The following is a 16347-nucleotide window of genomic DNA, read 5'->3' on the forward strand; positions in this document are numbered from 1 at the left end:
CTTTGAGTAAAATTTGCCTAAAACAAGTACTTCCTGCTCTGAATGGAGTAGCTTTTTCCTCCAATGACACATTTTTGAATACACTCTTAAATCAGTAATTACTTCGAGTAAATTCTTGACAAAGTGTGCCACTTAACTACTTCTAGAAAAGCCATCATTAGAGCAGCCTGCATTTGAGCTTCATGTTACAGTCAGGAGGGAAGCCAGTTAAGTTTGCACTCCTGTTTTGAAAGGCAATCTGAGGAAGTTTACCGAGAAAGAAGAGATAGTCACAACTTTTGACAGCATCATTGGATTGAAGAGAGATTAAAGGTGATATTCATATTGAAAAAACTGAATAAAAAGTCATAAGAACCAAACTGATATCACCATGTTGACATCACAACATTATTGGGACATCATTATTTTTTTTTTCCAACTTGACAACAAGAAAACATGACATAGCTGGTTTCACAGGCTGGCTAATTCTCACCATGACAAGGAAACTGAGCTTCATCTGTAAAATTGGTGGTATTGGGCTTTAAAACAAACAAAATCTTCAAAACAGCATTTTATTGAAAATAAAAAAGAGATTTCAGTCAACTACATACTGAATGTGACAGGATATTCCATGTCCACCTCTCAGAGACAAACCTGAAATAACAACATAATGTAAAATACAATAAAGGAAGCAGCTGACAGTCACAAACGGAAGCCTGAGAACAGACATTCAGCTCAATTTCCATTCTTGCAGATGGTAACAAATCTGCATGAGAGGAACCTTAAAGCTAGAAAGTGCTTCCTCCCCTGGCTTCTGCTGCACCACAGACACTGCTCATTGGCCCAGCAGAGACAGACTTTGGTTGTTCTGGGCACTTCTGCAAATATTGATGTCAAACTGTGTTAATGTCAAGTACGGCATTGCTAAAAAGAGAAGCCATTCTCTGGAAATATTCCACAGATTAAAATACGGAGGTACATCTATATATACAGCTCACCAACAAAACAGCCAGTCATTCCTGCCATACACAGTTCACAATGCCAGAAGTGTGTGCTTAAAATAAGGGATTATGGGCTGATCCTGAACTTGCAATTGTGTACCTTGGGTAACACCCAAAAGATGGTTTCCAAGAATGTTTGTTTGCTCACATACAGCAGGGAGACAAAACCACATAAACACAATTTAATGAAAGATTATTATTATTTTCTAAATTGTACATTAATACTGAAGACATCCAAACTATGAAGGAACACATATGGAATTATGTTGTAAACAAAAAAGTGTTTAACAAACTAGAATATGTTTAAATTTTAGGTTATTCAAAGTAGCCACCATTTGCTTAGCTGACAGCTTTGCACACTCTTGGCATTCTCTCAGTCATCTTCATGAGGTAGTCACCAGGAATGGTTTTCAATTAACAGGTGCCTTGTCAAGATTTAATTTCTGGAAGTTCTTGCCTTCTTAATGTGTTTGAGACCATCAGTTGTGTTGCGCAGAGGTAGGGTTGGTTCAAAGGTCTATACAGTTAATAGCCCTATTTGACTACTGTTCTAATCCATATTATGGCAAGAACCACTCAACTAAGTAAAGAGGAAGTCAGTCCATCATTACTTTACTACATGAAGGCCAGTCAATATGGAAAATTTCAAGAACTTTGAACATATTCTCAAGTGCAGTCGCAAAGACCATCAAATGCTATGATGAAACTGTCTCTCATGAGGACTGCCACAGGAAAGGAAGACCAAAGTTACCTCTGCTGCAGAGGATAAGTTCATTGGAGTTACCGGCCTCCGAAACCGCAAATTAACAGCACCTCAGTTTAGAACCCACATAAATGCCTCACAGAGTTCAAGTAGCAGACACATCTCAACATCAACTGTTCAGAGGAGGTCGGGATGCTGCAAAGAAACCACTTCTGAGGAAGAACAACAACAAGAAGAAGAGAATTGCTTGGGCAAAGAAACACAAGGAATGGACATTAGACCATTGGAAATCTGTCCTTTGGTCTGAAGAGTCCAAATTTTAGATTTTTGGCTCCATCCGCCATGTCATTAAGAGATGCAGAAAAGGTGAGCAGATGGTTTCTATATGTGTGCTTCCCACCGTGAAGCATGGAGGAGGAGGTGTGATGGTGTGAAGATGCTGGTGACACTGTTGATTTATTCACAAGGCACACTTAACTTGCCTAACCCTTACACAAACCTTAACCCATCACTGTAAGAAATTTGCCTGTTAAATTACAGTAAACTACTAGCAGCTATAGTTACTAGCATTACTATTCAGCAGAGTACCTCCTGTAATCTATAACAACAGTTTATTACTGTAAAATGAATTACAGTACTGTGTTGCATATTATTTAGCTTTACAGTGTCATACTGTGGGCTGGTTGGTTGCATGATACCGTTATTTTAATGTTCTTCCTGTAATCTCCATAACCAGATAATTACTGGTGTAGTGTATTATAGAACAGTAGAAGGATGAATGAAAATTGCAAGCACGGAAATGACTTGGAGAAGTGATGGCCTTACAGTCTTTTTAAAGTCAATTAATTTTTGTAGAATACATAAAACAGGATCCATAAAAACACCAGTCCTTGTGCTGAACAGGTTTTAAGTCTGCATGTCCTCATCTTTGTCCCCTGAATTCACTTTCTTTTTGTCTTAAACTAGGACGTGATGCCTATACCACATTAAATTTATTCCATTCAGTTGCCTATGCCCTTCAAATAATAAAATGATTAATCCACGAGAGTAATTAATCATGTGAATCAGGTTCTCAACAATTTTTATATAACTTACACATCAAACTTAATGCACCCTGCCTTCATATTATATATTCAGATATAGCACAAAAATACAAACATAAACAAAAAGTCCATACAGGCTACACAACATAGTTAACACGCACACACTGCAAACCTTTTTATTTCCAAACTCTGAAGTAGGCTAGGCTACACATCCCATAAAGGCTGTATCACCTGTACCCGTTCTACCACCTTGCCTATTCCACCACACGCTAAATTATCGTTACATTATTCATGGTTAAAAAGATGTCTAATACAACACTGTTCAAGTATCACAATCTTATTATGACTTATAACATGTTATCATTACACTGCACAACTTAACAGCATGTGATGTAATAGAACTCTAGCACGAGTACAGTTGAGACATTGTGTCTCAACTGTACCCCGCTAACCACTTTGTGTATTTCTCTAGATTGAGCAGTGACCTAACATGCTAGGTTAGCATGAAATATGTGAGCTTTTAGGGCACACAATAATGTTTGCAATGATGTAAGTTATGTTTGATGGTCAGAAAAGGATCATAAGCTATTCATTGTGGAAGGGACATGGTAAAGTGAAATTCTTACCTTAGTAAAAAGACTTTTGCTGATATCTTCGGACTGGAGATTCTAACACTCTTCAAATTTCCCACCACCAAAGAGGATGCTAATATGCATGTGCTAACATGTAAAGCACTTTGTGCTACATTGTATGAAACGTGCTTCATAAATATTGATTGATTGATTGATTGATTGATTGATTGATTGATTGATTGATTGATTGATTGATTGATTGATTGATTGACTTTTTTTTGTTTACTACACCTTTCCATATGTGTTCCTTCATAGTTTGGATGTCTTCAGTATTAATGTACAATTTAGAAAATAAAAAAAATAAATAAAGAAAAAACATTGAATGAGAAGGTGTGTCCAAACTTTTGACTGGTACTGTATATATCTGTGCCAATTACTTTTCACTCATATCTTCTTTTGCTTTGTCTGACATATCTGAACATACATTTTGCTGTTTTTGTGACTGATGCACCTCCAGCTTGCTTCTAGAGCTCTGCTAGGCCTCTTCTAAAACCTCCAAAGGAGACCATCTTTTTTAGAGAGAATAAAGGATAGTGAATCAGTGAACCCATCTACCTCTCACACCTATCAACCCACACAAACAGCCACTCATTTCCACAGCAGTGCTACCACACAGTTGTGTTTCTGCAGCGGCTGGACGGGCTCAGATGGGTGTGATGAGCACTGTGGCCTTGAGGGGAGTTGTCTGGACAAAACTAGTCCCTGAGAGATCAGTGTTTACAGGAGAGCCTAACAGGAAAGTTAAGCATTATTGACGGCAACCTCGTAAGACGGATCCGTGAAATTAATTACCTATCAGAGGGCTTAATCGACTGGGTTTTGCAGGTAGCACTGCCACTCAGCTTTTCTGACAGCGACATAAACACTAATACCAAATGCTGACTTTGCCTGTACGATTTTTTAAAAACATTTTCTGACCCCTGGTGGCAGGAGCCAGTATTGTGGCTGCACATCCAGGCTTGCAGTGGGGAAGCAGGCTGTAACAGGATGCAGCTGAGGCCCATAGAGTACATACAGGTTTTCAATGAGGTGCATTTTGTCAGTGCTGGTGAAATGTTCCAGACTTGCCACATCAAATAAGTCATATTTCAGCCTGTTTGGAGGTCTGGCAGTCATCTCATGTTGGAACACTTACATATCAGAGTGCTGATTGGCTGATATCCCCGACAAAATGAAAAACCTTTGCACCAATTTATCTAACTTAAACTTTATCCCTCTGTATGTCATTACACCAGATATGCACTTTAGAGTCTTGATCTATTCAATTCTGCATCATAAACACACTAAATTCACATCACATCCCTCCGCTATAATGGCTCTGCAGCGCCTGCTTTTCTCTTTCTCAGATAGTCTGGTGGCTCAGGACTGACTGTCAGAGGAAATACTCTGGCACACACAGACAGTCACACACATCTTGTTCCAGCAGAAATGTGCTGTGGTTGATCTTTGAAATCCAGAAACTACCATCATTCGCCTTTCCCATTCCACGAAAATCTTAATTCTACAAGAAAAAAGAAAAATGGAAAAACTTTTCTGGACACATCTCTTCAAAGTCATAGAAAAACATGAATTAGTTTACTGACACGCATAAACAACATTGAAAAGCCAGTTTAAACATAATTTTACAAATTTAGATGCAATGGCGGCGTTGACTTAGAAATATTCAGCTATCCTGTCATGTCTTCAGTTTTGATGAGAAGCAGCTGATGAGATACAAATTCCATGACATTAAACATCACCAAGATCAGAGCTGGTTATGGATTGATTGATTGATTGATTGATTGATTGATTGATTGATTGATTGATTGATTGATTGATTGATTGATTGATTGATTGATAAAGGAAACAAAGACAGTTTTTTTTTCTTTTTGAAGAACATGGCAGGATAAGGTAACGTCTTAAACTGTGCTTTACTCAGGTGGATGTTTGTGCCACTTACTTGTGACCACTGTTTTCTTCATTATTGTTCTTAGTGGTATTTATTGTTGTTCACTAACAGTTTATGTACACTGAGAAGAATAACTGCAACTGTATTTACAACAACTGTTCATCTTCAATGAGCAAGTACAGTTCCTCCCTCCTCCTTGTCTATATGACGTCAGACAGCGTGTTGGCGGCGCCCTCGATGGCTTGGCTCAGGACTGACAGGTGGTAGTGTACTTTATCCCAGTCGCTGGACAGTCCCGATGAGTTAGCATTAGCGTAGGCATCAGCCAGACCTGGGAAGGTTGACTTGCCCGCACTACTTGAAGCCCAGATAACATGCCTGTATATCACACAAGGAAATAAAGAACAAAATAGCAATGCTAGGCAATTGAATAATAAATCAATAAATTTAGATAAGAGGTGTGTTGAGTCACAATGAATAAGATAATCTCTGTCAAAGACTAAAGCAATGAGAAGGAGTGTAAGAGGGAGACAAAGAAGAAGAGAAATGGGACACAAAAGATTTTCAGCAGAAAAGAAACAGCTCTGTGAATTTAATTTATCTCCAGAAAAAGTTTCAAGTATCTTTATAACAAGAAGACCACGAGTCTATAGCCATGCTAGCAGCTCGGTGAGGCTGCACCGCTACATACTCATGGCTTACATGCCGAAGGTAAGCAGGTATAATGTTTGCCATGTTCACCCTCTGAATTTCGTGTTTTCATGCTAAAATTTGTTAATAACACTAAGCACAAAGCACACCCGAGGCTGATGGGAATGTCTTTTGTTTTTGCACATACTGTAGTTGCATATATACAATATATTGACCTGATGACAGCATCAGATGAAAAGTCAAGGGATTACCAAAATTATAACGGCATAATGTCTGCAGCATTTCACTGAAGTCATCCAATTACAGTCAAGACATTTCATTCAAAATCGTCAAACTCATAGTGACACTAGAGGAAAAGTTGAAGCTTCACCAACGTCAGTAGGACACATCATCTGGCAACTCCTCCTACTCTCTTCGAGTGCAATGACGTTGTGGTTAGCTTAGTTTTATTTTGAGACATCTCACCTGTATGCATATTTATCCGGGAAGGCCAGAGGGTCCAAGAAAGCTCGATCCAGCAGCATGAGCTGGTCATTGATCATTCTGATCTTCAGCGGTCTAAGAGAACAGAGATGGAGGGGGAGGTCTCTGGCATTAATTTCTATGTGGATGGCAAAGAAGATGACAACATGTCTGTATATGTATGTTTGTGCTCTTACGTTTCATTTGCCAGGTCTGAAGTGAGAATCACTTTGTCCAAATGAGTAGCTGCACTGCGAAAGCTGGTCACTGCACGTTTCAGTGGTTCTGAAACAAAACACAGATGAGCTGTGCAGCCTCTCTGCAAAGATTTCACCCTCTCTAATCCTCTGTGACCACAAGTAGGAGAAACAGATGCTCCTTCGCTTGTTTGTTCTGTTCTTAGTGCAGCATGAAGACATTATTGTAGAGCTTATATCTTCAGGGTTTTCATGCTACAAAGAGCATTTTGGTTACTGCATGTTCCACTCAGAGATATCGTCAATCTTAGGTCCAACAGTCAGAAGTAATGCATTAACTTAAGTGACTATTCCAGCTGCCTTGGCCCAAGATGGAAGCACACAAGTCAAAAGCATAAAAAACATAACACTGAGTGGCCCATTTGCATTACACTGAAGTCTTGTCTTGACATACTGAAACAGAAAACATTCCTCTGCATCACTAAAATATCTCTAACTGTCCTGTGCTTACCCATGGAAATATTCTTAGCTTGTAGTTTTTCCTGATAGAGGTTCACTGATACGGTAAGGTAGTCCTCCAGACTCTCAGCATAATCAGTGCAGTTTAATGGCAACACCAGGGTGTCAGCCAATCGGATGAGGATGTTTCCTACTGTCCTGGCAATGGCCTGGTGGCTGACGAACCCTGAAAGGAGGAAGTGGTACAATGAGATGTTGAACACAAGAAAACCTGAGAAATACAGGGCATTTTGTTCAAATATAGCAAATTTTAACATATTCAGAAACAGCCCAAAAGAAAACAATCTGCAGGATTGTGACAGAAAAATGTTCAGTGATTTATAAGAAAATGCCACATGTGATAATATGAGAGACATCTTTGCTCACCAGGATCAATGAACTTTGAGGAGTAGTCAAAGGTGTCATAGGCTGTGTGGTACGCAGGGTAAATGCGAGCATTTGTTTTACTCTGAATGAAGAAAAACATCCATATGATAGGAGTTACATGACTGACTAAATGAGATCAGTTCACTCGTGACCTCTCCCCCCACATGTGAAAAACCTTTCTTGGCTGGCTGCTTATTCCAAACAAGAGACAAAATGAGAAAACAGAACAGAAGAAAACAGTACAGTATGGCAGTAAAGTGCAACACATTTAAGATCCAGTTGGCAGGGAGGAGGAATGTGTTCTGGACCCAGTGAAGAGAAACTAAATGACAGCAGAATAAAATGATAAGGCTTTCAACTGAGGCCACAGCACTGCACCACACACTGAAGAGATTTGTTATGCTTGTTGTTGCTGCCTTCCACAGCTAACATGTTTAGGTGGAAAAATTAAACTGTATTACATCTGAAGAAATGTTACCATGCAAAGCTTCTACAGCACTCACACTCATCAGACAAAAATCTAATACAGTAAGTCAAAGGCAACGGGTTCATGCGGACTTCTTTCATACCCTGTCATATGTGTAAGAAATATCCATGGAAGTGATTCCCAGGTAATGGACAAAGGCAGCGTAATCGCTCCCGGCTCCTGTCAGGTATCCCATTCTGTCAAAGAAAGACAGAAAAGAAGAATGTTCACATGCAAATCACCTCACAACACAGCTAACGAACCACATGCTGTACGGGAGGTCCAACTCTGCTTGGCAAAGCTGCAATAATTTATAGGAGCTATAAATAAAATTAACTATGTGGGGTTATCTAAGCAGTCTGATAAGTCTCAGCTAATGATGGAGAGCAACAAAAATGAATATTGTAGCTACTGTTGTTGATGAGCATGTCAGCTCTTCTTCAGCCGCACACAGTTATGTGAGCTGCATTTCCACCACAGGAACTTTCCCCGGGGACTAGAAACCTTTGGAGGAATTCAGTGCATTTCAACTGCAGGGATCGGGTCTATGTTGAGTTCAAGGAACACTATTTTAGTCCCCAAAAAGTCCCTGCTTAGAGACTAAGGTATGGGAACTATGGAACATTTCTGATTAGTTGTGTTCTCACAGCATTTAATTTTAACCATTATTTTTCAAAATCTGCAGGTCAACAATGGGCTGAGGGAACCTTTTAGTTTCTTGAAAAGTGGTTCCTGGGACTAAAAGTTCAGGGTAACACAGCTTATGTTGTACACATCCACACATACATCTACATGGTCATACTCCTCCTATGTTGGCCCTCCGCAGTGCAAGATGTGGAAAAATAAGAAAGGTGTGATCGTTACTTGGGAATGGTTCCATGTGTTGGACTTGTTCGGTTGGAATATTGGATCCAGTTGTCGTAAACAGATGTGGAGTCCAGTCCAGGTGCACTGACCTAGAGAACAAACACACGTTGATGTGTTCTTGGTGGTTTGTGGACAATAGTGTTGTTCAAGTTACAATGCTGGAAAGAAAATTGACTGACATGAATTAAGTTTTTAAAGAGCTTACCTGTTTGGCAGCTTTGAAAATGACGTTCTGTACTGATGGCATCCCTGAAGCTCTGAGAGTGGCGTTGGCTGAGGAGTGAAAGATGCATGTTTTGAATTAGCATTACTATTAACTTGCACAGTCAGTGATAACAATCTACAGTGGTAGCCATCGTAACAATTCTTCATGCGTGATCATGTCAGAACATTTTTAGAAACATCTGAAATTTCAAAATGTTTGTTTAACTACAGTGGCTGCATCTGTCCAGGTGAACCCAAGGACTGAGACTGTTACAAGGCATTAAACATTTACATTACTCTTTGCAGGTAGTGCATGTGGAGCTTCTTACCAAAAACAGCTATATCCACATTGATGTAAGCAACGGTTCGTTCACTGAGCTTGGCCAAGTATTGCTGGAGAAAAGACAAGATCAAGATCATATTTGTCACTGTATGTACTGTGAGTATACAAGCAGTACTTAAGGTGAGACTTTACTACTTGCCACATGAGTGACAAATTATGGATAATAGATTAATGGTAAATTTAGTGCAACAGTAGTACAAGTAGAGAAAAGCGCTCAGCACAGCCAAATTATATTTCTTAAACAGGAATATCTGTCTAAATATTGCTAGCATTAGCTTAAATTACCCACAATAAGCTACTGTTCACACCAGGCCGAGAAAAGTTGTATCTGACTGACACGCCTGAGTGTTTTATTGCTGAATAACAATAACGTGCAATAATCTGGGCAACAACCAGTGAAGTAATCTGTGCATTTATCTGAAATTTATTTTTAAATGATCTGTTCAAGAACCTGAGCAAAATTTTACTGGGGCAATAATCTGTACAATACATCCTGTATATAACAGTCTGCAAACACAATTTATAATTTTCATCTTGATAATTTATCTGTATCTGTACATAACAGTCTGCAAACGCAATTTCTAATTTAGAGACACTTATTTCTATCACACTTTTTTATTTATACTTGTATATACTTACTGATTGTCTACCTCGTCTATTTTTTCTTACTGATGCTGCTGTAGTTTGGAATTTCCCCTTGTGGGACTAATAAAGGTATATTGAATTGAATTTTTCATCTTTTCACTCGTACAAACTCTTGCAAGTCACCTCTGTGTATTCTGCAGACCCAATGAGGCCAAACTCCTCTGCTCCCCAGCTTCCAAAGATGATTGACCTGCGAGGCCTCCATTTGCCTGCCACAGAGAGGAGCAGAGATGAACTCATTATCCAGCTCTATACGCAGAACAATTAGTCTCTCATTCAGCTATTAATATCCTCACCCTGCTTGACCATCTTGCCCAGCACTCTGGTCAGTTCCAGCATGACCGACGTCCCACTGCTCGGGTCGATGGCACCGTGAACCCAGCTGTCCCTGTGGTTCCCATAGATCACGTACCTGTCTGTGGACGTAAACACAGAGCAGTTGCGGAGTAATCACAAACTGATAGCAGATGAAGTCTTATGGCAGATTTGGACATGGTTTCTAGTCTCACCTGGCTCAACACTCCCTCTGATAACTCCCATCACATTGGAGGAGCTCTTCACCTCTTCATAGTTGTGGATGTTCAGTTTCACGTCACTGGAAAAGAGGATCAAATTCAGTGCAACAAAGAATGGAGAAAAAGTGAAAAAGTCTAGTAGATTCATTGCTATATGATACTACTGCATGTTTGTTTATGTGTGTACTTGCTTTACATGTGATATTTAAGGCTTTTCGTTGGCACACTAGAGTACAAAATAAGATGAAGGTCAAACTGCTATTCTGTTTTCACTTCATTATCTTTATATTTCCTATTTGAACTGCTGAAAGTAATTGGAAATTATGTGCAGAATTCAGAGGAGTGGAACCGGGCTACGACATATGTTTACAAAAATCAATTAAGTTGATGAGGTAAGGCATTGATTATATTGTCTTTGTGCTGTGTTCAATTGAGTACATGTCAAGAAGGATCAACAAGTTATCACAATCTGTTTTATTTATGTTTTACACAGCCTCTTTTTTGGAATCATTCTTGGAAAAATAGAAAGGTTTGATGATTATTTTAGAATTTAAACAGGCGCATTGCTCCATAGAAAATGCTCCTAGATCAGCTGTAAATGCATCTAATGCTTGAATTTGTTTGCAGCTGAGCACCTGTTGTGGAAAGCAGATGTTTGTTTGAACCCTGGGCCACCAAAGTTGTAGGTACAGTTGAATGCCCCCTGCCATTCAGATGGAGCTGCTCCTCCACCTAGCTCACTGGAATGAACAATGGAAAAAATAAGTTAAAATTAGTTCATAAACAGCCATTTAGGGTTGTATTAGTTCCTACAAGCAGATGTGTCTCATCACAAACCAGATTAGTATGTAGGCATCCTCAAATCCGATTGGTTGAATTGGAATGGGAGGGATCCCTGTAATGTCCTCAGCACGAATTCTGTAGGTTTCCTCTGCAAAATAAAACACAATTCTCAGGGATTTATAAATAAGTTACATATAGAAATAAAATAATTAAAAATTACCCTGCTTTATCTTTATATGAAGCTGTATGTAGCTCTTGTAAAAGTGCCCCCTCAGATATTATTGGAGTCAAAGTGCAGCAGTAGTTGAGCAAACACACAATAAAAAAGAAAAACAATGCTATGAAGATGAACCTTGTGTACCATTTTTACACAAGTCACTGCTTACCTTTGGCAGCCAGGTAGGGTGTGAGCAAGTCTCCAAAGTCAGCCCCGAAGGAACCTCTCTCCACACCAGACGGCGGCATATACCAAGAGTGAGGATACGTCTCATTGATGTCTGACATGAGGCCATCGTTGATGTCCAGAGGGTCTGTGTAGACAAGCACACCAACAACGCCGTAGGGTGCTGCATTGATGGCCTGGATGAAACACATGGCATTTGGTTGTCCGCTGAATATTGTTCATTCATTTATCTTTTACTTAAATTTAATAGAGACATTACCTCCTGGAAGCACTGCAGTACAACCATTTTTCGACTGACAGCCACTAAATTGTGAAATTCAAATAAACACTCCATATGCATGATTTACTTACCCTTAATTTTGTACTTTACATTTATGCATATTTGTCTTTGTGTTCAGTGCTGACTCATCAAGGTTTTCACTAAAAAATAACCTGTAGCTGTTATTAGGCAGAAAGTCTGTGGGGGCACATCCTTACATGGTGCTGATTGGTTATTTGCGCACTATTAAGACTCACGGAGTCAGTGAATATGCATAAGATTTGTAAACCTTTCCTTCAAGTTTCACTAAGAAACTGAAAGGTTGCAATGTACAGTATATTTAACACAACTGGCTGTATATCATCCTCATGATAAAAGTCAAATATTTTATTTGCATGATTTCACTCCATTAATTCAAAGAATCTATGGTTACTTCATGTGTTTCATCGGTGGGAGTAGTAGGGTTAAGGGGTGAGGGTGTCTTTATTCTCTCTGTCTGAACACAGTCTAAGTTCCAGTCTCAGTGCTATAAAGAACTGACTGAATTGTAAAGTAATTATATTGTATCGTGTTTGTCCTTCACACCCATTCCTATCTCAATAAAAGCTGTTGTTAAGAGACTGACTATTGACCAAACATAAACAGGATAGTCAGTTGCTCACTAATTAGCACAAAGTGTAACTCACTTTATCACCTCTTCCTGCTCCTCCATATCTGGTGATAGCAATGGTCCCTCTGAGGTCCACTGTCTGGTTCAGCAGCTGGTAGTCACTTGGTTTCCCCTGGTTGGCGTACACCAGTCTCCCCTAAAACCACCAGAAAAGTCAACTTTATGTCAACAGCAGCAACTCAGGAAGCAACCCAGTGAACCAATACAGTACCAGATCGTTTTGTGCAGTTTTTTCAGCTTGGGAGAGCTGGAAAATACCACTTTCTGCAAGAAACATATAAACTTCATCACGTCACACTGCCTCCTGCGACATCACATCACACTGCCTCCTGCGAACCCTTTCATCCTTCTTCACATCTTTATCTTATCACAGCCTCCTCTTTCATTAAAACCCTTATTATGGCCTCCTCCCTTCAACAGACGTTCACACGTAGTAATATCGCAGATAAACCAGGCTTATCCACTCTTAAGAGATGGGCTCTTGATGGTTTATCATTTCAGTCTACACCAGCGGTCCCCATCCTTATTTGCGTCACGGACCGGACCGGCATTGAAACGAATAGAAACAAATGATCAATAAGACAACTCACCTTTGCCCCGAATGCAGTTGTTGTAATTAGTGGAAGCCCTGCGCTTGTTCCTCTTCAACGAGAAGGCTTCATTACCTAATGTGCGAGCCTGTCGCCACATATTACGCAGAGCGGTGCTTGAGAATCACCTGAAGCGATAAACCCGTATTTTCAGTAGGACTGCTGATATTGTCTCTTAAATGCGGCTTTCTTTTTCAGGTTCTTCTTCTTCTTCTGTCTCATCATCTGTCCTTTTCCTTGCCGAAGAAGCTCTCCAAAGACGTTTGTCTTTTTGGGGTTTTTTTTTGTTTGTTTTTTTTACTCATTTTCGCTAGCTTGTGGAGTTACTTTTTTTTTTATCACGTGAACGAGACGAACGGTTCGATATGTGTACAGAGGCGCAGGCGGATGCACCTGGTTTTCAAAATAAAACTTCTTTCAGACTCTGATGATCAATTAAATATTTTTTGTTCAGTCTCTCTAAGCGTGGTGGGTTGGGGTGGTTTGGGACCGCTGATCTACATTAAAACTTGCAATATCATTGGTGCATGCAAGGGTTTAGCCTTTACGATGCCATATCTGTACGTTTGTTTTTAAAAGTATTCACGTTCTATAAACTAAACCTCCAGATAAGCTTCAGATCTACGTCTGTTGTACCAGCACTTCACCATTGTTTAAAGCAGAAGTTTTATTGTCTTTTTTGAAGATCTTAGATTCTTAGAACATCATTACAGTCAAGTAATGACTTGCAAGTCAAACACACATTTTGCCCTGACAATTAGTAAGACATTCGTATCAGCCTATACAATGACTGTCAATAACAGGAGATGAAAGATTAAAAAAGAAACAAGCCTCAAAGGCCATGAAAGGTTATCTTGTATTATGTGAGGTAGGGGTGTGGCAATCGTGATTTTCATTGTTTCAGGGATTTAATTCCCATATTATTGTTATTATCAATTATCCCAATTATGAATGCTTCATTTCAGCAAACAGGCATGAAAACAGTCTCTTTTAAACAGGAAATGTTGGATTAAAAAGATTTTTTGTAATACCTTTGGGTGTCCAGCGGGGGAGTACGCAGCATATGGCTGAACCACCTCAGGATCATTTTGGTCTGAAGTATAACTCTTCTCTTTCTCTCTGGCTATGTGCAGCACATTACCAGTCGGGCTCACTGAAATGGACAACTCATGGTGACTTGTCTGCTGAGTCAGTAAAGTAAAAATCATCAGGTTGCTGGCAGAATGAAGACCTGCTCAGTGTTAGACACCACAGAAATGCAGTCAAACTCTCTCAGATTGTGGAACTAATCTGAGTGTGGAATGTAAATGTTATTTCAAAACCAAAAAATATTACTTCCAGCTAAAGTTGGTATTGATGCAACATGATGGGAAACATGAGCTGAATGTCATAATTTATGAATGGCTTGAGGACTTTGGCTTCCCTTGGATGACCCTGCAGATGTTGCAGATAAATCAAATGCAGTTCTCACAGCTGTAAATCAAACAGCAAAACAGATGAAATAAAGCCTGATCACTCTCTACATCATATTCTGAAATGTGCTAGACCTGCTACCTGTTAATGACCCTTAAAAGATAATGAACCAGTGAATTTCATCATTAAAAACATACTGAATGGAGAGGGATGGTGTGACTGTCCCCTCTTTCACTCCAGCACATTCAACAACTTTTTGACTCACCAACAGTGACATTGTTGGGGTTCTTGGGGTCTGGGAAGGACAGGTAGACCTTGTACTCTTCTCTCCACGCCTGGTCCAGGCCAGTTTGGGGATCCTGCCATCTCTTAAGCATAAACTGCACTGTCTGCTCATCTCCAGCTGTGGTGGCCATGTGGGGCACTTTTGTCAACTCCCTGTGGAGGAAGATGAGTATAATAAAAGTTTGGCTCTGTTATATGTTGGATATTGAACAGTCTAAAACCTGAAAGGTCTACACTAAGGGCTATTCCCAGCAGATCTCACAACACTGCTGATGAGCCTTCAGCTTATTTAGACATTAAGACAATGTGAAAACCAAACACAAAACTGCTTCACAAGGCTGTTTCAGTAGGTCTCACATGAACATTTAACAACAACAACAACAACAACAACAACAACAACAAAACAAAAAACAACCGTCATTGAGAGACCATCAAAATCTGAATTTGAGCATTCATCCACTCACCTTAAGTTCTCCTGAATTTGGATGTTGTCCACCTCAGACATGAACATCTCAATGAAGCCCTCGTCCACATCTTTCGCCACATCATTCACCCAGGACGGTGGCGAGCTGCTGCTCTTTTTGATACCGTAGTGGCCGATGAGAATACCTGCGGTCAGTACGACAGCACCGCACAGAGTCCCTATCAACACCTGCTTAATCATTCTCCCCCCAGAAATCAGGTCTTGGATAAATGAGTTCACCCTGTCTTTGGTCTGCTTGACAGTGAGCTTTCTCCAGAGGTCAGGAGTGTTTCAGCGTTGCTTATGAATAAAGGCTTCTCTGAGGAAAAATCTTTGCACCTGATTCCCAAATTATGACTGCAGCACCAGTGCAGATGACCTCCCATAAGGAGACATGCTCATTGTAAAGTTTACTCATTAATGTTTGCAGATGAGACTCAGATGGACTTTACTCTTTGAGTGTGTGTGGGGGGGGGGTAATCCTTTATTTCCAATGTTAACACTATGTTAACGCATGGAAATTTTCATTTCGGCTGATATTCAGTTATGTCTCATTTATTTTTGTGTAGATCCTCACCGGTTTCTAAAGTGAGAGTATGTTTTGGAAAGTTTCTGAAAAGGATGAAAAAGTGGCCCTCTACAAAGGGCTATGTTGGCCTAAAAGATGAACAAACTGACTCACAAAACCTAACTGAATTAGATTAGAATACGTTGGCTTGAAGGCAATCTTTTGCCAAATTGTCTTTTCAGCTTTGTGTCATATTTTGAACAGCTGAATGAGCAGATGTTTTATCAGTCAAAGCAGAGGCAAGTTTGAAATGGCTCTGTAGTCTGTATCCTCGTCTTAATCACATTAATAGGTTGTAAATCAGACAGTTTATTGACTTAAAGACAACAACAGAAGCACAGAAATAAGTATATAAATTGTAAATTGTGACAAAGACCTCTGTGTCGGTGCCCTTGAAAAATAAACTAAGATCATCAGAGTTCTAAAATTTGC

General features: G+C 39.7%; 1 protein-coding gene across 1 annotated transcript; it reads right to left on the reverse strand.

Annotated features, from left to right (window-relative positions):
• Positions 1-5224: 5224 nt before the first annotated feature.
• naaladl1 (N-acetylated alpha-linked acidic dipeptidase like 1) lies at positions 5225-15548 on the reverse strand. The gene is made up of 19 exons (XM_070964909.1): positions 15349-15548; positions 14865-15037; positions 14218-14339; positions 12613-12732; positions 11651-11843; positions 11319-11412; positions 11117-11221; positions 10476-10561; positions 10263-10382; positions 10090-10175; positions 9308-9371; positions 8980-9047; positions 8772-8863; positions 8011-8104; positions 7442-7523; positions 7068-7241; positions 6557-6644; positions 6363-6455; positions 5225-5624 (listed from the first exon to the last, which is right to left on the reverse strand). The coding sequence occupies exons 1-19, from the start codon at positions 15546-15548 to the stop codon at positions 5447-5449; spliced, it is 2232 nt and encodes a 743-aa protein (XP_070821010.1). The 3' UTR covers positions 5225-5446.
• Between the last annotated feature and the right edge of the window lie 799 nt (positions 15549-16347).

This window comes from Chaetodon trifascialis, chromosome 6 (assembly GCF_039877785.1).
Source record: "Chaetodon trifascialis isolate fChaTrf1 chromosome 6, fChaTrf1.hap1, whole genome shotgun sequence".
In the NCBI taxonomy this organism is placed as follows: domain Eukaryota; kingdom Metazoa; phylum Chordata; class Actinopteri; order Chaetodontiformes; family Chaetodontidae; genus Chaetodon; species Chaetodon trifascialis.